Genomic DNA, 22,337 nt, shown 5'->3' with positions numbered 1-22,337 from the left:
CTGAGGGTTTTCAGAGGTCTGCATCTCCAGCGCGGGGACAGTTGGTTACCTGGGGTGAGCGAAGACCGCGAGGCGGGCCCCAGGCCCAGGCCCGCAGCTGCCGCGGGATCCAGGCCGGAGCGACGCGGGGTTCGCGCCACGCAGGCCTCCCGCCCTTCGCGGTTCCCCTCAACAGGCGGGAACTGGAGCCTGTGCAGTGCGCCGCCCCCGCCCCGAGTGGCTTCGGGAAACCGAGCGTACAGTGAAATTTGCCGGGGCCCTGGCGACAGGGACGGAGCCTGGAGGTCGGGAGCCCCGAGAGCAGCACCCGGGCGAGCGGCCCGCGCCGCGCCCACCTCGCTGCACCCCGCGCCCCGGCGCCCGCCCTTCCGCCTGTTTGTCGCGGCCGGTGCTGGGCCGGGCAGGCTGCAGAGGCCGAGGGCCACCGGGCCCCGAGCGCGCGCGCAGCGAAGGCACCACGTGTCCGGCCCGGACTGGCGCGGGCGGAGCGGGCCGAGCCCGGCTCCCCGAGCCCGGGCGCGCAGCAGCGGCGGCGCCGGGCCCCGTACGCATCCGACCCCGGGCCAGCTGGGCCCCGGCTTCCCGGGCGCGCGCGGATGCCTCCTCCAGGTCGGCGCGATGGGTCCCCTCTGGGAGAGAAAGGGTAAGACCCGGCGTCTGTGCGGGCCTCTGCTGTCAGTGCCCGCGGGTACCGGAGGGCGACTCATTCTTTTGGGTCCAATGAGGGTGGAGATGGACACTCGGACCCCAGCACCGCCTCTTCCAGTGAGTGTGGCAGACGTGGAGGGAGTAATTCTGGGTGCTGCAGTGTCTAAATCTCCTTTCTCAGAAAGGGATGCACAGAAAATGGGGATCTCAGCAGAAGGACACTGACAGGACAGTGTCCCTGTTTGATTGATTAGTTATTGAGATGGCTGGGCTGGACTCCTCTCTACAACAGGCAAGGCTGGCCAGGTCAGTTTGGGATCTCCCTTTTGTCCTCCGGAGAGGGCCTTAGAAATGGTGCCTTTCAGTGAAGAACCGGTGGCATCCAAAAAGAAAGCTTCAGATATTCCCCAAGATGTGGATGGTTCCAAGTCACCAAAGGACATGTTTTTAAGTTTCTGCTTCCTAGGGAATTTTTCATACAGATTATTAGAAGTGAGGAGGGAGGACCCATTTTCATTGATACGTTATTGAAGGGCTCAGTTGATAAGCTCAAAACATCCTCATGCTGGGTCGCATTAACAGGTTTGATTTTAAAATAAGAATGGCTTATAGAGAGGAAGAGATCAGCAAGCTTAAATTGGTATGTTGGTACATGGGAAGAGATTCTTAAAGCTTTTAATGGTAACTTGGAGAAAATTGCTTTCCTATTGCTTTTATCTTGTCCACTAGTGTTGAGCAAGTAGTAAGTAAGGTGCAAGAAGCAGGCAATTCCATGGCTGGGTTCCTTGTAGGTCCTCTGCCTCTGACTCCAAAACCTGAGCAACAGAAGCAAAGAGGTGCTGCAGTGTCTGAACCTCCTTTCTCAGAAAAGGGTCAAATTTGAACCCTATAGTTCTGAATCTTCATCTTAAAGTTTCTGCTGCAGCATTGACAGTTCTGATCCTTGGCTAAGCACATTTTACATTTTAGGGACATTTGCTTTTGCCTGCCCAAAGTATGCTCTTGGGGACAAAGGGAGTCCAAGTTTTCTCTGCCTGTGCATTTAGTAGAACAGTAGCACTTGTCCCCTTGAAAGATGGTCCAAGTTAAACCATGTTTTTTACTTGCTTCAAATTTTAGAAAATCAATGTCTTATCATAATGCAGCTTTTAGTTACTTAAGTTATTTGGCAATGACACTTTTAATGCAGATTACATTTAAAACACACTGTTCAATCCTTGTTGATCTCCACATACTTAAATCACATTTTATTAACTTGGTTTGTATTTAGTAGCCTTTAACATATCATAATTAAGACCAAATAATCATATAGGTTCTCTAATGCCGATTCTCTGAAATAGTCCAAATATTCATTTTAGTTACTGAGACTGGCAGAGAGTGAGTTGTCCAGGGCCACGAATTAGCCAGTGGCAAACTAAGAGCCATCCATTTCCAAACATAAGACCTGTAGTTCTCTCATTTTTTTTTTAGCAAAAATATGTAAGATAAGCATAAAAGAGTACTTTTAGAAATTTGCTATTGGTGGAGCTTAGAGATGGGGTGAAGGGGTCTGTGGCTATAAAGGGGTAGCATGAGGAAGATCTTTGTTATGATGGAATTGCTCTGTATCTTGATTGGGTGATGGTTACATGAGTCTAAGCAGGTGATCAAATGTCCTAGAGCTATACACATACTGTACTGATGTCAGTTTCCTCATTTTAATATTATTCTATAGTTATATAAGATATAATCATTGGGTGAAACATGTATCGGACCTCTCTGTACTATCTTTACAACTTCCTATGAATCTATAATTATTTCAAAATAAAAAGCTTTTTAAAGAGTAATTTTGTAAGAACATCCAATCCTAACCTTGGCTATTTCACCAAATCTGAATGTACACAGAATAACATGCTTTGCTGTATATGCCATTTAACAATGTGCTACAAACTAATGCCTGAATACTTCTTCATGTGATATTTTAAAAGATCATATGCATGTCTAAATGCATTACTACTCATGCTTGGCTATCAGTATATCCTGGAGATGCTAAATAGCATCTTAGTAGTACCTATTAATTCAAGATTATTTATTTAAAATTTTGGAATATAAGAAGTGTCTCCTTTAAATAGTTACTGTGCTAAAAGAACAGTCAGGTGTTTCTCTTTTGTTCTTTTTTCCTGCATGAAAATAGTACGGTCTTAGGTCTACAGTTGGTCTTTCCTCTTCTTAGCAAGATGTTTTCTGTGCTTCAGGTGATTAAATAGGTAGAGATCACTGAGCAGAAGTGATGGGAGGAGACAGGCTTCCTTTAGAAACTAACGCTCATAGTGACTTCTCTCGTAGACAAATCAGGAGTATAAATGAAGTTAGTATCTGAAAAGTCTGTGGATTTTTAGAACTACCCTCATCTACCTCAGGGTGTTTCTTCTTTGGGGTAGACTACCAGTGGCAGAAGCCCCGCAACACCGAAATGCATTCCTGAAGGGGGTAGAACATTAAAATGTGGTGGTCCTGTAGCCTGAGGTCCCTGCAGGTCCTGGCAAAGGAAAGGAAGATTCTTTTATGTACATTTCTGACCAAAGAAACATCTTTCTCCGTGGGAGAAGGCAAAGTTTCCAGAACTTCAGTTACTCCAGTACTCTTAACAATTTTTACAATCTCTAAATGCAAAATGTACTGCTGTTCACTTAATATCACAATTAATATTGATACTTTTTTTAACTTAGCCTTCATCCAGGAAATAATATCCCTGAAATACCAGATTTTACATTGTTAGTTATATTTCTCCAGGTATGTAAATATACATATGTAACTTCTAAAGAAACTTATCCATGAAGCACCTAAAATCATTCCGGGTACCACCATTGCTACAGCCAGCACATCAAGTACACTGTACAACAGCAAGGCTTGGAGGTGCCCCAGGCAAGCAGGAGGGAGGCAAGCCTAGCTCCACAGGGCAGCTTGTGAGCAGTGGTGTAGTAAGGAAGAAAGAACTAGGTCACCCAGTAGCCATTTGAGAAATGACCTAACATCCCTTCTAGAAAAATATAATTTTTATTAAGCTGAAGGTAAGTTAATTCTTTATTGGAGTGGAGCATCTTAGTAAGTATATTTAGCTCTGTAGAAACTAGAAGCTATATTTGGTCTTTATTTCCATAATTTATGTTAATGTTCATTCAGCTTGTCTCCCAGCCTTACTCATCAAGCTGACTGTCTTCTCAGAGTGCATTAACTCAGTTTGCTTAAAGGCACTCAGTCTTCTAGGCATTCAGTTTGGTGTGGAATTCCCTTTGAAAGAAGAAATCCATATAAGAGAAAATCTTTGCCTTCTCAAAGTGAATTTTTAAAAAGCATATGAGAAAAGATAGATAGGTGAGTATGGGAGGGCCATAATAGCATTCCTGAAAATGCTTTCAAGGAACTTTAACTCACTGTGCTCTGCTGGTTCCACAATGAACTTTTTTTTTTTTTTTTTTTTTTTTTTTTGAGAGGGCATCTCTCATATTTATTGATCAAATGGTTGTTAACAACAATAAAATTCAGTATAGGGGGGTCAATGCTCAATGTACAATCATTAATCCATCTCAAGCCTAATTCTCGTCAGTCTCCAATCTTCTGAAGCATAACGAACAAGTTCTTACATGGTGAACGAATTCTTACAGAGTGAATAAATTCTTACATGGTGAACAGTACAAGGGCATTCATCACAGAAACTTTCGGTTTTGATCATGCAATATGACCTATAAACCATCAGGTCAAATATGAATATTCATTTGATTTTTGTACTTGATTTATATGTTGATCCCACATTTCTCCTATTATTATTATTATTTTTATTTTTAATAAAATGCTGAAGTGGTAGGTAGATGCAAGATAAAGGTAGAAATCATAGTTTAGTGCTGTAAGAAGGCAAATGTAGATGATCAGATGATCAGGTGTGTGCCTATGGACTAAGTATTAATCCAGGCTAGACAAGGGCAGCAAGACATCCATGGATGCAGAAGATTTCTCTCAAAGCAGGGGGGGTGAGGTTCTGAGCCTCACCTCTGTTGATCCCCAAATTCTCACCTGATGGCCCCCCTGCGACTGTGCCTGTCTTAGGTTGTTCCTCCCTTGAGGAATCTTACCCGTCTCTGGCTAACCAGTCATCTTCCGGGGCCATACAGGGAAATGTAAAGTTGGTAAGTGAGAGAGAAGCCATATTGTTTGCAAAGGTTAGCTTTTTACTTCTTTGCAGATTTATGCCCTGTGGCTTCTATGCCCAGCACTTGTCTCGAGGTATCTTTACCACCTGGAGGAATTATGATACTCGGTAAATTCGATATGAGGCACGAATTCTATTTAAGATTTGTAATTAGGAAGGAAGAAGAAAAGCTATAGATGTAGCATATGAAGGAAACTTGGGAGGACTGATTATTTCTTTGACATATCTTCTTGTATAGTACCTTAAGTATGTATAGGTTTTAAACTACTAACTAATTTGCACACACATATTAACATAATAGGAATACGGTGATATAAACAAAGCAAATCTATAATTACCAGCCATCTCCAGTGAAGCCAAGAAAACCATTTAGGCACCCTAGGCATTTGTGAAAATTTATCTATGATATGATGGATATTTTCCAACTGTACTTGAACCATCAGACAAATTAAAGCAGCCCATTTCTGGGATCTGTTCACATCCCATATGTTCTTTTAACCATAGATAGTCTATAGTCATGAGATTTTGGGGTGCTACAACTTGCACCCCTCCCAACTCCTGGTTGAGTTCCAACAGTACAGATCCGGTCAAATTCGTTGTCTCACTGTATGCACATGCCAGCCTAGACATCTCCCTCCTCCTTCTTATGGCAAGTCCAGGAGACGGTGGGCTGGATGCAGCCACAACAGCAGCATCGTCCGGATCCCTGTGGAGGCTTTTTGATGATCATCCCCCGGCACGAGTCCTCCAGAGAGTGCTGATGCCGGAAGCTCCTCCTCATATCGTATCTTAGTTCATTTTCTGGGTATCCAAGCTAGGCCTTGATCTTCTGCGTAGAAACAAACAGACCCTTTGCCCACACTTTGACATGCCCTCTATACCACTGTGCAGAACTCATTGGAGGTCAGCACACAGTAACTGCTTTTTTTTTTTTTTTTTTTTAATTAAGAGAAAGGAATATTATCAGAAAAGAGTACCTCCATAGCTGATCATCTGACACCCTTTAAGTGATCAACATTAAGGATATTTAAAGCATGCGTTGATCTTTGATTTACCAATAGTTTTATCCTGTTAAGGAGTAATCCCCCTTTTCTTTCTTTCTTTCTTTTTTTTTTTTTAAATTTTTAATCTACACTTACCTGAAGAATACTATGTTTACTATGCTCTCCCCTATATCAGGTCCCCCCTAACAACCACATTACGGTTACTGTCCATCAGCTTAGCAAAATGTGGTAGAGTCACTACTTGTCCTCTCTGTGTTGTGCAGCCCACCCTCCCCTTTCTCCCTCCCCCCCATGCATGCTAATCTTAATACTCCCCTTCTTCTTCCCCCCCCTTATCCCTCCCTGCCCACCCATCCTCCCCAGTTCCTTTCCCTTTGGTACCTGTTAGTCCATTTTTGGGTTCTGTAATTCTGCTGCTGTTTTGTTCCTTCAGTTTTTCCTTTGTTCCTATACTCCTCAGATGAGTGAAATCATTTGGTATTTCTCTTTCTCTGCTTGGCTTATTTCACTGAGCATAATACTCTCCAGCTCCATCCATGTTGCTGCAAATGGTTGGATTTTTCCACTTCTTATGGCTGAGTAGTATTCCATTGTGTATATGTACCACATCTTCTTTATCCATTCATCTGCAGATGGACATTTAGGTTGCTTCCAATTCTTGGCTATTGTAAATAGTGCTGCGATAAACATAGGAGTGCATCTGTCTTTCTCAAACTTGATTGCTGCGTTCTTAGGATAAATTCCTAGGAGTGGAATTCCTGGGTCAAATGGTAGGTCTGTTTTGAGCATTTTGATGCACCTCCATACTGCTTTCCACAATGGTTGAACTAATTTACATTCCCACCAGCAGTGTAGGAGGGTTCCCCTTTCTCCACAGCCTCGCCAACATTTGTTGTTGTTTGTCTTTTGGATGGCAGCTATCCTTACTGGTGTGAGGTGATACCTCATTGTAGTTTTAATTTGCATTTCTCTGATAATTAGCGATGTGGAGCATCTTTTCATGTGTCTCTTGGCCATCTGTATTTCTTTTTTGGAGAACTGTCTGTTCAGTTCCTCTGCCCATTTTTTAATTGGGTTATTTGTTTTTTGTTTGTTGAGGCGTGTGAGCTCTTTATATATTCTGGACGTCAAGCCTTTATCAGATCTGTCATTTTCAAATATATTCTCCCATACTGTAGGGTTCCTTTTTGTTCTATTGATGGTGTCTTTCGCTGTACAGAAGCTTTTCAGCTTAATGTAGTCCCACTTGCTCATTTTTGCTGTTGTTTTCCTTGCCCGGGGAGATATGTTCAAGAAGAGATCACTCATGTTTATGTCTAAGAGGTTTTTGCCTATGTTTTTTTCCAAGAGTTTAATGGTTTCGTGACTTACATTCAGGTCTTTGATCCATTTTGAGTTTACCTTTGTATATGGGGTTAGACAATGGTCCAGTTTCATTCTCCTACATGTAGCTGTCCAGTTTTGCCAGCACCATCTGTTGAAGAGACTGTCATTTTGCCATTGTATGTCCATGGCTCCTTTATCAAATATTAATTGACCATATATGTTTGGGTTAATTTCTGGGGTCTCTAATCTGTTCCACTGGTCTGTGGCTCTGTTCTTGTGCCAGTACCAAATTGTCTTGATTACTATGGCTTTGTAGTAGAGCTTGAAGTTGGGGAGTGAGATCCCCCCTACTTTATTCTTCTTTTTCAGGATTGCTTTGGCTATTCGGGGTCTTTGGTGTTTCCATATGAATTTTTGAATTATTTGTTCCAATTCATTGAAGAATGTTGCTGGTAATTTGAGAGGGATTGCATCAAATTTGTATATTGCTTTCGGCAGGATGGCCATTTTGACGATATTAATTCTTCCTAGCCATGAGCATGGGATGAGTTTCCATTTATTAGTGTCCCCTTTAATTTCTCTTAAGAGTGACTTGTAGTTTTCAGAGTATAAGTCTTTCACTTCCTTGGTTAGGTTTATTCCTAGGTATTTTATTCTTTTTGATGCAATGGTGAATGGAATTGTTTTCCTGATTTCTCTTTCTATTGATTCGTTGTTAGTGTATAGGAAAGCTACAGATTTCTGTGTGTTGATTTTGTATCCTGCAACTTTGCTGTATTCCGATATCAGTTCTAGTAGTTTTGGAGTGGAGTCTTTAGGGTTTTTTATGTACAGTATCATATCATCTGCAAATAGTGACAGTTTAACTTCTTCTTTACCAATCTGGATTCCTTGTATTTCTTTGTTTTGTCTGATTGCCATGGCTAGGACCTCCAGTACTATGTTAAATAACAGTGGGGAGAGTGGGCATCCCTGTCTGGTTCCCGATCTCAGTGGGAATGCTTTCAGCTTCTCGCTGTTCAGTATAATGCTGGCTGTGGGTTTATCATATATGGCCTTTATTATGTTGAGGTACTTGCCCTCTATTCCCATTTTGCTGAGAGTTTTTATCATGAATGGATGTTGAATTTTGTCAAATGCTTTTTCAGCATCTATGGAGATGATCATGTGGTTTTTGTCTTTCTTTTTGTTGATGTGGTGGATGATGTTGATGGATTTTCGAATGTTGTACCATCCTTGCATCCCTGGGATGAACCCCACTTGGTCATGGTGTATGATCCTTTTGATATACTGTTGAATTCTGTTTGCTAATATTTTATTGAGTATTTTTGCATCTACATTCATCAGGGATATTGGTCTGTAATTTTCTTTTTTGGTGGGGTCTTTTCCTGGTTTTGGTATTAGGGTGATGTTGGCTTCATAGAATGAGTTTGGGAGTATTCCCTCTTCTTCTATTTTGTGGAACACTTTAAGGAGAATGCGTATTATGTCTTCTCTGTGTGTCTGATAAAATTCCGAGGTAAATCCGTCCGGCCCCGGGGTTTTGTTCTTGGGTAGTTTTTTGATTACTGTTTCAATTTCTTTGCTTGTAATTGGTTTGTTTAACTTTTGTGTTTCTTCCTTGGTCAGTCTTGGGAGGTTGTATTTTTCTAGGAAGTTGTCCATTTCTTCTAGGTTTTCCAGCTTGTTGGCATATAGGTTTTCATAGTAGTCTTTAATAATTCTTTGTATTTCTGTGGAGTCTGTCGTGATTTTTCCATTCTCATTTCTGATTATGTTGATTTGTGTTGACTCTCTTTTTCTCTTAATAAGTTGGGCTAGAGGCTTATCTATTTTGTTTATTTTCTCAAAGAACCAGCTCTTGGTTTCGTTGATTTTTGCTATTGTTTTATTCTTCTCAATTTTGTTTATTTCTTCTCTGATCTTTATTATGTCCCTCCTTCTGCTGACTTTAGGCCTCATTTGTTCTTCTTTTTCCAGTTTTAATAGTTGTGATGTTAGACTATTCATTTGGGATTGTTCTTCCTTCTTCAAGTGTGCCTGGATTGCTATATACTTTCCTCTTAAGACTGCTTTCGCTGCATCCCACAGAAGTTGGGGCTTAGTGTTGTTGTTGTCATTTGTTTCTATATATTCCTTGATCTCTATTTTGATTTGTTCATTGATCCATTGATTATTTAGTAGCATGTTGTTAAGCCTCCATGTGTTTGTGAGCCTTTTTGTTTTCTTTGTAGAATTTATTTCTACTTTCATACCTTTGTGGTCTGAAAAATTGGTTGGTAGAATTTCAGTATTGTGGAATTTACTGAGGCTCTTTTTGTGAGCTAGTATGTGGTCTATTCTGGAGAATGTTCCATGTGCACTTGAGAAGAATGTATATCCTGTTGCTTTTGGATGTAAAGTTCTATAGATGTCTATTAGGTCCATCTGTTCTAGTGTGTTGTTCAGTGCCTGTGTGTCTTTACTTATTTTCTGCCCGGTGGATCTATCCTTTGGGGTGAGTGGTGTGTTGAAGTCTCCTACAATGAATGCATTGCAGTCTATTTCCCTCTTTAGTTCTGTTAGTATTTGCTTCACATATGCTGGTGCTCCTGTATTGGGTGCATATATATTTAGAATGGTTATATCCTCTTGTTGGACTGAGCCCTTTATCATTATGTAGTGGCCTTCTTTATCTCTTGTTACTTTCTTTGTTTTGAAGTCTATTTTGTCTGATATTAGTACTGCAACCCCTGCTTTCTTCTCACTGTTGTTTGCCTGAAATATGTTTTTCCATCCCTTGACTTTTAGTCTATGCTTATCTTTGGGTTTAAGGTGAGTTTCTTGTAAGCAGCATATAGATGGGTCTTGCTTTTTTATCCATTCTATTACTCTATGTCTTTTGATTGGTGCATTAAGTCCATTTACATTTAGGGTGACTATTGAGAGATAAGTACTTATTGCCATTGCAGGCTTTAGATTCGTGGTTACCAAAGGTTCCAGGTTAGCTTCTTTAGTATCTTACTGCCTAACTTAGCTCGCTTATTGAGCTGTTATATACACTGTCTCGAGAGTCTTTTCTTCTCTCCCTTCTTATTCCTCCTCCTCCATTCTTCATATGTTGTGTGTTTTGTTCTGTGCTCTTTTTAGGGGTGCTCCCATCTAGAGCAGTCCCTGTAGGATGCCCTGTAGAGGTGGTTTGTGGGAAGCAAATTCCCTCAGCTTTTGCTTGTCTGGGAATTGTTTGATCCCACCATCATATTTAAATGATAGTCGTGCTGGATACAGTATCCTTGGTTCAAGGCCCTTCTGTTTCATTGCATTAAGTATATCATGCCATTCTCTTCTGGCCTGTAGGGTTTCTGTTGAGAAGTCTGATGTTAGCCTGATTGGTTTTCCTTTATAGGTGACCTTTTTCTCTCTAGCTGCCTGTAAAATTCTTTCCTTGTCCTTGATCCTTGCCATTTTAATTATTATGTGTCTTGGTGTTGTCCTCCTTGGATCCTTTCTGTTGGGGGTTCTGTATAATTCCATGGTCTGTTCGATTATTTCCTCCCCCAGTTTGGGGAAGTTTTCAGCAATTATTTCTTCAAAGACACTTTCTATCCCTTTTCCTCTTTCTTCCTCTTCTGGTATCCCTATAATACGAATGTTTTTCCTTTTGTATTGGTCACATATTTCTCTTAGTGTTGTTTCATTCCTGGAGATCCTTTTATCTCTCTCTATGTCAGCTTCTATACGTTCCTGTTCTCTGGCTTCTATTCCTTCAATGGCCTCTTGCATCTTATCCATTCTGCTTATAAATCCTTCCAGGGATTGTTTCACTTCTGTGATCTCTTTCCTGACATCTGTGATCTCCTTCCGGACTTCATCCCACTGCTCTTGCATTTTTCTCTGCATCTCATCCCACTGCTCTTGCATTTTTCTCTGCATCTCATCCCATTGCTCTTGCGTTTTTTTCTGCATCTCTGTCAGCATGTTCATGATTTTTATTTTGAATTCTTTTTCAGGAGGACTAGTTAGGTCTGTCTCCTTCTCAGGTGTTGTCTCTGTGATCTTTGTCTGCCTGTAGTTTTGCCTTTTCATGGTGATAGGGATAGTTTGCAGAGCTGGTACAAGTGACCGCTGGAAGAGCTTCCCTTCGTGTTGGTTTGTGGCCTTTTCCTGGGAGAATAGCGACCTCTAGTGGCTTGTGCGGGGCAGCTGTGCGCAGACAGGGCTTCTGCTTCCTGCCCAGTTGCTTTGGGGTTTATCTCCGCTGTTGCTGTGGGCTTGGCCTGGCTGGGGCTGTTCCTCCAAAATGGTGGAGCCCCGTTGGAGGGGGAGCGGCCAGGAGGCTATTTATCTCCGTAAGGGGCCTCTGTGCTCCCTGCTGCCCAGGGGGTTAGAGTGCCCAGAGATCCCCAGATTCCCTGCCTCTGGTCTAAGTGACCTGTCCTGCCCCTTTAAGACTTCCAAAAAGCACTCTCCAAACCAAAACAACAAGCAACAATGAGAGAGGGAACAGAGAGAATGGGAAAAAAAAAAAAAAAAGGAAAAAGCAAGCGATTTTTTTTTTTTTTTTTTTTTTTTTGTCCTCAGGTGCCGGTCCCAGGCACTCGCTCTCTGGTCCTGCTGCCCTGTCTCCCTAGCACCAGGGTCCCTGTCCTTTCAAGGCTTCCAAAAAGCACCCACCCACCGGTCCCGCAGGGAAGGAACGCTCGATATTCTTTGTCCTCAGGCACTGGTCCCAGACACCCGCTCACCAGTCCCGCCGCCCTGCCTCCCTAGCACCGGGGTCCCTGTCCCTTCAAGGCTTCCAAAAAGCACTCGCCAAAAAGAGAGAAAAAAAGGGGAAAAACGCGCGATTTCTTCCGTCCTCAGGTGCCGGTCTCAGGCACCCACCCACCAGTCCCACAGGGAAAAACGCGGGATATTCTTTGTCCTCAGGTGCCGGTCCCAGGCACCCGCTCACCAGTCCCGCCGCCCTGCCTCCCTAGCACCGGGGTCCCTGTCCCTTTTAGGCTTCCAAAAAGCACTCGCAGAAAAGAGAAAAAAAAAGGGGAAAAACGCGCGATTTCCTCTGTCCTCAAGTGCCGGTCTCAGGCACCCGCCCACCGGTCCCGCAGGGAAAAACGGGGGATATTCTTTGTCCTCAGCGCCGGTCCCAGCCACCCGCTCACCAGTCCCGCCACCGTGCCTCCCTAGCACTGGGGTCCCCGTCCCTTCAAGGCTTCCAAAAAGCGCTCGCCAAAAAGAGAAAAAAAAAAAAAAAAAGGGAAAAACGCGCGACCTCCTCCGTCCTCAGGCACCGGTCTCAGGCACCCGCCCCCAGGTTTCGCAGGGAGAAACGCGGGATATTCTTTGTCCTCCGGCGCCGTTCCCAGGCACCTCCTCACCGGTCCCGCCACTCTGCCTCCCCAGCAACGGGGGCCCGTCCCTCTAAGGCTTCCAAAAAGCGCTCGCCAAAAAAAAAAAAAACAAAAAAAAAAACCGCTCCGGTTTCTCTCCACCCGCCGGGAGCCGGGGGGAGGGGCGCTCGGGTCCCGCCGGGCTGGGGCTTGTATCTTACCCCCTTCACAAGGCGCTGGGTTCTTGCAGGTGTGGATGTGGTCTGGATGTTGTCCTGTGTCCTGTGGTCTCTATTTTAAGAAGATTTTTCTTTGTTATATTTTCATAGCTCTATGTGTTTTTGGGAGGAGATTTCCACTGCTCTACTCACGCCGCCATCTTTGATTAGTCCACAATGAACTTTTAGGACCATCAGACTTCACTGAAAATGTTCACTCATCAGAGAAGAAACAGCCATTTTCCTACTACAATATGTGGCTGATAAAGGCATTCTAGAGTGCCATGATTCTTTTTTAATAATTTATTTTCAAGCATTAAAATGAAAGTTGCTTTGTTTTTAAATTTGCTCCTCAGGAAACATCGGCAAGCCTCTCGGATAATTTATAAAACAGCTCTGTAGAGCTATCACGAGATCCAGATTTGAGAGAAAAGAATTCTTAGTTTGTAATTCCTTAACTGCAACTGTGTCAATACAAGGAGAAATAAACTCAGTCACAGTCTAATTCCCCCACTTATTTCTGATTTGTTTTTTAAATTATTTACATAATCAGATAAGATTATTTTTAAGATGGTAATCTCAAAAATCTTTTTTTAAAAAACTCCATCACCAATACTGAAAGAAGAGCAAGAAATTAGATTGAAATAGACTCATTCATAAGTCTATCACTAGACTTTACCATGTTTGCCACCTCATTTTAGAATTACAGCTGAGATGGCATGATGGGATTTAAAACCCAGACAAGGTCTTGTTGCTTAAGGAGAGTGATACTGATGTTGGAACAATCACTGCCAGAAGACAGATGATTTCATCCACTTCTCTAATTTGTTTAAGTTGGTGAAAGGCTAACCAAAGACAATGTCAGGTGTTTGGGTCATCAAAGTATTCAACATGTTGGTGCATGCAGGGTGCAACCACCTATCCCAGGTTGTACCTATTGACTCTACATCCAAAAATGATGTACCACTTTGCCCCACCAGAATGGCAGGTGCATAATAAATATTCTAAAAAGAAAATGAAGGTGAATGAATTAACTTAGATGTATTAGCTAACAACACCTATTTGTCACAGATTAATGTGCTTCTCACCCAAAATAATTTCATCTTCTGTGCTGAATGCATAGGAAAACTCCATAGTAAAGTTAACACACAAGAAAACATATTCGTAGAGTGCCCATGTAACTTAAAGTCAAAACTGTGGCAAATATAGGTTGAAAACTCCATTAAGAGCAGAGATTTTTGTTCCCATTGTATTCCCAGCACCTTGAACAGTATTTAGCAATAGTAGATTTTTAATAAACATCTTCAAATGGATGAGTGAATAAAAGGAGACTCGTATATATACACATAAGTATATTCACATTTATGAAAAAATATTAACATCAAATTCAAAATTCAACCCCAACTTATTTTTCCATATGATGTTGTGAATTGCCAAATTCTGATTAAGGTGAATGCTTCTATTGTAAGGGCAGTCCATTTCATCATTGGCGAGATCCAATTATCCTTATATTGAGATAAACTTTAACTCACCTAATTGTAATGTCTCTATTGTCACCTAACCATAAATTCAAGGTAATGGTATCATGTGAAGCCTTGCCAGATGCCTCACTGAGGTCCCTATGCCTAGCTCCATGTCCAAGCTAAGGGCCAGATTCAGACTACAAATCTATTTTGTTTTGTTGTAAAAATCAGGGGAGAATTCATTAGTAAAAAACTGCAGTCCCAAAAAGTTTTAATCAATCAAGAAGACACATAAAAATCTCATATTTCTAGCTTCCCTGGGAAATAAATAATAAAGTTAGAGCTGAGTAATGGCAGCTGGCACAAGCTCTTCTATACTCCAGACCCGTTATCATTCCATTTGATAGTACCTTGGCCACTTAGCTCATTTGTTGTTGACTACCTGGACTAAGTAAGTTTCTAAGTTTATTACTTGTGTCCTAGCCATCTCAGATTCACTAGTCTTAATGCTCACTGTAAAAAGAAAAAAAAATGAAGCTAGGCTTGCACAAGTTATTCTTTGGAGCCCAAGGTGATCTCTAAAGTATGGCTTTTTTGCATTTCTAAATGCTCAGAAACCATCTTTTTATTAATTTGTGTCAGAATACTGCCTGATATTTCACTTCATTCTCACCAATATTTTAGAGACTCTTATTTTTGAAATTTTTGAAACTCAGAACTATATGCTTCATTTCTAGATTTCTACCTTGCTGGCATATCTCTCATCTCCAGGATTCTTCAAAGACATTAGCAGTGTTATTATAATCCTATTTATTTGTAAAAGGAGAGATTATATATCCCAGGGCATTATTTGTCAGTCAAGTGAACTAAAAGCTTTAAAAGAAGCAAGTAGCATTACTTGGCCTATCCTTAGTCTCCTTTACTAAGTTTTATTCTATCCTTTTTAGTTTGGAGATCATTCAAAAGAAGCTAAGAAGTAGCTACAAATTTCTGCCTTCTCTTCGACATCTGTCAATCTAAATGAACTGTAGCAAACAGAGTTTATACCTTTATTTCTCCAAACATTATTAAAGTGAATATTTTTCTCTTTCCTAATATTTTTGCAAGTCATAATAGGGCCATTATGTTTTCTGTAAGATAAAAGAGGTTTGAAAGTGTAAACTTTCTTTTGTCAAACTGAACATTTCTTAGTATTCATTTCGTACTTAAAACATATTAAAATGGAAGATGGCTTGTTTAAGTGTTTTTTTTTTACATTTTAACCTAAAGGGAACGTTTCCTGTAGCTATAAATATAAGACTGATTGCTCTGGGTGCTCTTGTCCATGGTGCTGAAACTGGCTCTTCCTCAGTGACGCCAATACATGGTCAGCTGGACGGAGGAATAAGAAAATTAGACTCTAATCTTCCTGATACTGTAAACCAAAGTTTACATCACTTTTCTGCATCAAGTATTCCTGGGACCAGAAGCTTGTATTTTTCAATTTTCACACTAATAGTAATAGTTTTTATTATCATAATGAACTCAGATTTTAAATTGATGAAATACCACTATTTTGTGTAATACATGGTCATGATGTGAGGGAGCGATTACAAAATAGGAATATCCTGAATGACCCTAAGTTGAACTTTAAGAAGAATACAGAAAGGGAAGCAAGTGGTAAGTTATCTATTTCTCTGAAACTACAGAATAAAATATGAATTTAATTTCCGAAGTGCACATACTTTCTTATTCCCTGAAGAAAACAACATACCTTTGAAGACCCAACCAAAGACAATTACCTGAGTTTAAAACCATGAAAATCAGTTTAACTTACTAACAGCGAATATTTCCTTCCTAAGAGCAGAGCTGATACCATTTGTAGTTCAAATGAAGAACAGAGTGGAAGATAATATTAATCTGTCCTCTCCTTTCTTCCTTATTTTAACCTGTACCCAGGGAAACTCAATTCATAATTTCAGCAACTTCACACCATTAATACGCATTAAATTAACTTTAAAAAGTGTAGTAGAATAGTCTGAGTGAGAAGGAGCCATTAAACCTAATTACACTTAAATGCATTTATCATAGTGATGTGATGCATTTTATGTAAGATAAAAGGGGTTTGAAAGTAAGCTTTCTTTTATCAAACTGAACATTTCTTAGTATTCATTTCATACTTAAAACATATTAAAATGGAAGATGGCTTATTTAAGTTTTTTTCTTACATTTTAACCTAAAGGGAACGTTTCCTGTAGCTACAAATAGGAAGACTGAGTGCTCTGGGTGCTCTTGTCTATGGTGCTGAAACCAGCTCTTTCTCAATGGAGCCATTACATGTTCAGCTGGAAGGAGGAATAAGGAAAGGATTTCTGTTTCTTCCAGTTAATGACACATGAGAATACAAATATTGGCTTAGAAATGAACGTGTTGTTCAGCTTTATAATCAGCATAGCAAGACAGTTTGCATGCATTACAAGTTTGTATATTTGAATAATGTGCAGTGTGGAGGATGAATTGGCAACTATTTGTTTTTGAACCTATCTGAAGTACAGCTTGGGAAATTTCATCAATTTTCTCCTAAACCTCATTTATTCATTAAAGTATACCAACAGCGATAATATTTAACAGTTGTCAATTTCTATTTTGTTTTTCAAAACTTCATTTTCGATTTTCTTAGGCCCATAGTAGTGATTTCTCTGACTTGCTTTATATTCCTCCAGTACAATGAAAAACAACATTAAAATGATTTGAAATTAAAACTTCTCTTATACTTAAAAAAATATGTTAACACATGAATAAGCTACATAGTTAGGTTTTTTTCTCTTTGTGGCCTTTACTTTTTCATAGCACATTCCATCCCATTATGCTACGCTTTGATCTGTATTTCAGTGCCCTAAGGAATTTCTTTCTCTTTTTACACTACCTGCTTTTCATCTGCCAATGAAAATTTTGCACACAAGGAAGAAGAAAGAGGCAAAAAAATTCAAAGACACACCCTTGATTTCCTTAATGGACACTCAACAAGAAGTGGAAAATTTCTTTTCTCAAGGTCTCTAATTTATCTTTCAAAGGAGGTGAAATAACATTAATGTGACCACAAATTGCCACCTGTTTAGATCTGCACATCTATCATGTGGCCTGTTTTACTAGTACACAAGGGAGGTTCCATTTTTGGGACTTATTTTTTCCTCATCAGACAGGATATTTAAGCTGGAAGCTGTGTCAGACTGCATCAGTGTTCCCTGAGCAAGCAGGACTGCAAACTGTGATTTTAACATTAGCATTCTACTTAGAACAAAGGGAGGCACCCCAGAGCACTACCTTCTTGGGTAGATTCCTCAGATTTCCCTTTGGAAGGTGGCCATAGCCATCTGACTCTTGGGTTCATTTAAGCAAGTCTCCAACCCTTGGCTTCAAAACTAAAGCCTCATATAGCTCTTTATATTTGCCTGAGCCTGTGATTTTTGATTACTTCTCCTTCCAAATAGGTAAGTTTGCTTGTGGTGATGAAGGAGGAATATTTGTTTTGCTAGGGAGTTATGTTTTTGTCAAAGATGTGTCATAAAAATATTAAGGAAAATGTGGTTAACTAAACCTTATTTTGTGAAATGTTGCTGATTTTTCCAGAGAAGCCTACTTTGGAGTTGGAAGGAAGCTGGAGAAAATTTAAGTTTCCAAGTTAAACATTTAAACAGCAAAGAATTTATGTACACTGCCTGATTTATGATTCCTGCAAAAAAATTACAAATTATGTTTTATACAGTTAACCTTAAACTGTCATTTTAGTAGAATGTAGCTTTCCTTTTATCAAGCCATGTAAAACTACATCCTGTTTCTTCACTATGAGTATCTGTGTCTGGTTGACATGGAGAGAACAGTTAACTACCGTGACATGTGACCATTTCTACACTTGCCACCTGGGTATCAGTTGAATGAATGAGTCCCAGTGAGTTTCTATCCGGAGTTTATTCCAGACTCGATGATTTCATACTATAGGCTTTCCTTTAGAATGTATCTGAGAAACAGTGTAGTATGCAACTTCTTGATCTAGAAGCATTTTAATCAAATTATTTTGAATATGACATGTTAGTTGTTTTGAGGCCTTTCAAGCTGAATGCTTCTGGAGCCTCTGAGTGTTCATATATGCTCTCCTGATTGGGAGCCATCATAGATTAAGATTAAAGTGTCATATGTGCTGTTAAGTATAAGTGGTGTATTATTTAGTGCTAAGCTATCTAATATGTAGATTTTAAAAAATAACTATCATGAGTTTAATAGTCTAAAACTTGGTTGAGACTCTTGCAGGTGAAACTAGATTTAAAAACACTGTTTTTCTATATAGTTCCAATCACAGTTGGTATTAAATGGATGCCAGTTAAATTACCACCTTGGCAAGGGGGAAAGGCTATTGCCCACTGCTGTGAGGCAGTTTTCTCTCCACTAAGGCTTATACTGTTCTTTTAGTTCAGAAATCTATGCCAAAACGATGGTGATTTTTGTTACTACCTGAGTTATCTCCCTGCTAATAACATAACAAGTGCTGTCCCCAATTCCTCACACCCTGCTAGTGCCCTAACGCTCATCTTATTTGAGGCTATGTGGGTACAATAGCAAAGCAAATGCAGAAATACAGTGTCCTTGTGCATTGAAACTAAGAGGAATGTTTTCCAGATATAGCTGCACACAAGAATCATATAGTGGGCCCCAGGCATCAGTATTTTTAATTTCCTAGGTAATTCTAAGATTTAGTCAAGGTTGAGAACCATTGTCTTAAAAAGAATTCTCTTCCTGAATAATTTTTAGAAGTCCTCTGAAACTGCTCTCCTCTCCACTCCAAGGAGCAATATCAGATACTAGAGTGATTTGTTTACTTTTGATAGAAGTAGGGGGTCATGAAAGTTAGTTCAATAATCTTGAATTACAGGGCAAGACAAATCAAAATCGGGATGCAAATGTATTTAGCTTTGAGAATGTAAAGGAAGATGTTTTATAAATGCTGATGTATTTGGAGTCAGGTGTTGGAGAAGTAAAATTAAAAAGGGTACTTATTATTACTTTTCTGTGTCTAAATGTACCTAAAACTAAATATAAAAGCTGCATTTGAGTTACTTAGCAGTGCTTATCACACTTTGCCTGTTCCTGAGACCCATCTCAACCTTCAGTTTGGGAAATATCCAAGCCAGTGTCCTCATCTAGAACAAATGGCTAGATTACTGCTTTACTCAAAGAGTTACTAAAAGGGTTAATGGGATAACGCCTGACACACAGCTGATACTTAATCTAAATTAGTTTTCTCCTTCCTTCTTCAGTTTGCTAATTTTAGCATTAGAACATCCAACGTTAACCTTCAGGCAATCAGTATGGACAAACTATGATGTCCCATATATTATGAAGATTCCTTTGTTGATTTTTAAAGTGGACTAATTCAAAACATTGTCTGGAATAATGATGTGTATTTCTTTGTAATTCATTTCAAATGAAAGCAATACAAAGTAACTAAGAAATGCAGAACATGCAAGATTTATCAATTTGCTAAATTTTGTTAAAAAGGAAAAGGAAATGACTAAAATGCATGCTTATTTTGATAATAGTGGCAAATATATTGCAAAGATCATTTAATATTATTTGAGTTCTCTCCTATTTTTTAATTGAAGTTTCCAGGGATTAATTTATATGTACTATTTTTAAAATGTTTTAAATTCTGTTAGTTTTGTGAATAATCATTATCATTCATGGACACACATTTAAAAGGCTTCCAACTCATATCTTAACTTGGAAGTAACTACTTGCTTCTATCAAACAGAATATATATTTCTAGCTCTTTTTTTCTGTCCCTTAACAGAGGAGGGGGTTGGATTTTCCTAATACATACTCTGAGGTATTTGCCAATTTAATCTTGGTAACAACTGACTACTGCCAAAGCAATCTACTAAATGCCAAATTGACGTGTTCTTAATTATACAGAAAATTCCATTTCCTCTTGAGTACCATGTCCACAGCTCAATTTATTAAGAAAATATTTAAGCATTTTTAATCATACAACTTCTGTGCATCAATCTGTAAACCTCAATACAGATATTGTGCTTTTTCTATTTCAGTTGAATTCTTGATAATTTATATTTGGTGTATAAAAAACTTGGTGCTGTATTGTATAATCAGAGTTAGACACTGCTATTGTATTGAGATCCCAGATTCCAAGATGTTCAATTACAGTTTGTTAAATGCACAACAACCTTAAATTACTTCAATTTACGACATTCTTTCTAATAATGATGACCAACTACATGAAAAATTAATTTATTAATGCCAGCAAATAGGGTCCCAAGATATCAGTTATGAATCTATTGCAGCTATATGCAGAAGTGAGGTGCAGGAGAGATTATTTCTAACATTCATTTTATTTTTTTGCTTTCTTTTTAATGTTTCATTCATTAATGAAATTAGATGGTTCAAGGAAAAATCTAATTTGATACTAAGGAAAAAGGATTTCATTCCTATTCTTAGATTACATAGTATACTTTAACACCCTATTTATTAGTTCATTTTGACCTTATAAATGAGTTTTTCAAAATGGTTTACACTAATAGCTCCTTTTTAATTCAAGTAAAATATGCTATCCTCATATTAATAATTAAATATTTATAAAGTACCCACAGCATTTTCAGTGCATATTAATTAATTCATAGGCCAAAATCAGCTGTGCATTCTTGAAAGAAGTATGAATCCAATTTATATAACTAAATAAATAAGTGACATGGCCCTTCCCAAAATTGAATTAAATATTGTTTTATTTTCGTATTTCAAGGAATAATATTTCTGAAACACATAAGACTAAATTAGCTTGAAACTTTTCAAATTCTATAATCACTCTTACATTATTTTAGGGTAAAGTGCTATTGGCCTAATTCATGTAGCCAAAAACTAAATTCCAGTGGAACTTGGAAGCCACTCGAGCATTGCTACAAAAATATATCTGAGGAAGGCCATCTGCCATCTTCACTGAGCTTCCCTCCAGCCTCCACTGAAAGGGGACCCTTTGAGGTTTAGGCTGAGTGTACTTCTCAGAGGACACATCTGAGAGAATTTTCTGTGTGTGTATATTCTTTCTATCTCCAATGGCATGAATAATGAATAAGAAGCTCATAAAATATGCACTCACATAGCTTTCTTCTCTTTTTAAGAAAACACTATACCACACCCATAATAATAAGAAAACCTGAGAAATCTGAAACCAAATTTGTCTTGAACTTTATGTGACTTTACCACAAAGAATGATTTTCTGCTTATAAATTTGAGTTTACTCTATCAAAAAGAATTATAATGGTGGGAAACCCAACATTACACATTTGAAGTCAGGATTTTCCTACCTAATAACTATGCTATAAATTGTAGAAAGCAAGTAACTTCATCTAGAAGATTTATGATTCGGTAGGTGTTGCTGTCTTAGTCAGACCTTTAAAAAGAACCTATAGTTTTTTTATTCCTTAGAGCATAAAGAAGAGAAATTCTGTATTAAGATACCCTTTGATGCCTACATGAAGTAAAGCAGTCTCTTCCTCTCTCTCAATCTCTCTCTTTCTCTCCTTTAGAGAAAAATAGAAAATAATTACATTATACTGCAAATGATATTATATATGGAAGAAAGGGAGGAAAGGAGAAGAAGAAAAGAATGGAAGGAGTTAGGGTTGTTTGGTAAAAACTGATATCCTGGCAGAGATAAGGCAAATGTTAATTTAAATTTTTATTTAAAGATGTTATATTTAAACATTGATGACAAAAGTGAACCACTATTTATATTTTAATTCAATAGTACTTAAAAAACCAAAATACACATATTAGACTCATCAAAAACATTATTGTAGGAAAAACATCACAGTAAGGGTCAAGAGGCATTTAGAAATTAAATGAGCTAGTATACATGAAAATGCCTTATAAAACTAAAATATATAAGGTGATATCATTAAAGCTGTATGTTTCTGGAATTTTTTTTTGTAAATAGTAACTTCTGATTTTTTAAATTTCCTTAAAATAGAAAATAAAATTTTTTTAACTTAATAAGCTTTTTAGCATTTTTGATATTTTATTGGTATATGGATACATAAATATATGTTGGTAGTAGCCCAATAACAGAAGCTACTTACTACATCATGGAAATTAATCTATTAGTGTTCTATCATAATTCTGTCACTAGCAAGAATCTC

At 38.9% G+C, this 22,337-nt stretch overlaps 1 protein-coding gene across 7 annotated transcripts in view; it reads left to right on the top strand.

Annotated features, from left to right (window-relative positions):
* The first annotated feature begins 214 nt into the window (after window positions 1-214).
* SYBU (syntabulin) overlaps window positions 215-22,337 on the top strand; it is a 115,760-nt gene continuing 93,637 nt past the window's right edge. For 2 of the 7 annotated variants that reach the window (XM_073229967.1, XM_073229972.1), the window contains exon 1: window positions 232-643. In XM_073229967.1, coding sequence (XP_073086068.1) covers window positions 619-643 — 25 coding nt within the window. In that variant the 5' untranslated portion in view covers window positions 232-618. Of the gene's footprint in view, window positions 644-22,337 lie in introns of all 7 variants that reach the window. The other 5 variants (XM_073229969.1, XM_037010798.2, XM_037010799.2 and 2 more) reach the window with 5 other exon arrangements.

The sequence above is a fragment of the Manis javanica genome, chromosome 2 (genome assembly GCF_040802235.1).
Source record: "Manis javanica isolate MJ-LG chromosome 2, MJ_LKY, whole genome shotgun sequence".
NCBI lineage: Eukaryota > Metazoa > Chordata > Mammalia > Pholidota > Manidae > Manis > Manis javanica.
This window is presented reverse-complemented; position numbering and strand designations above follow the sequence as displayed.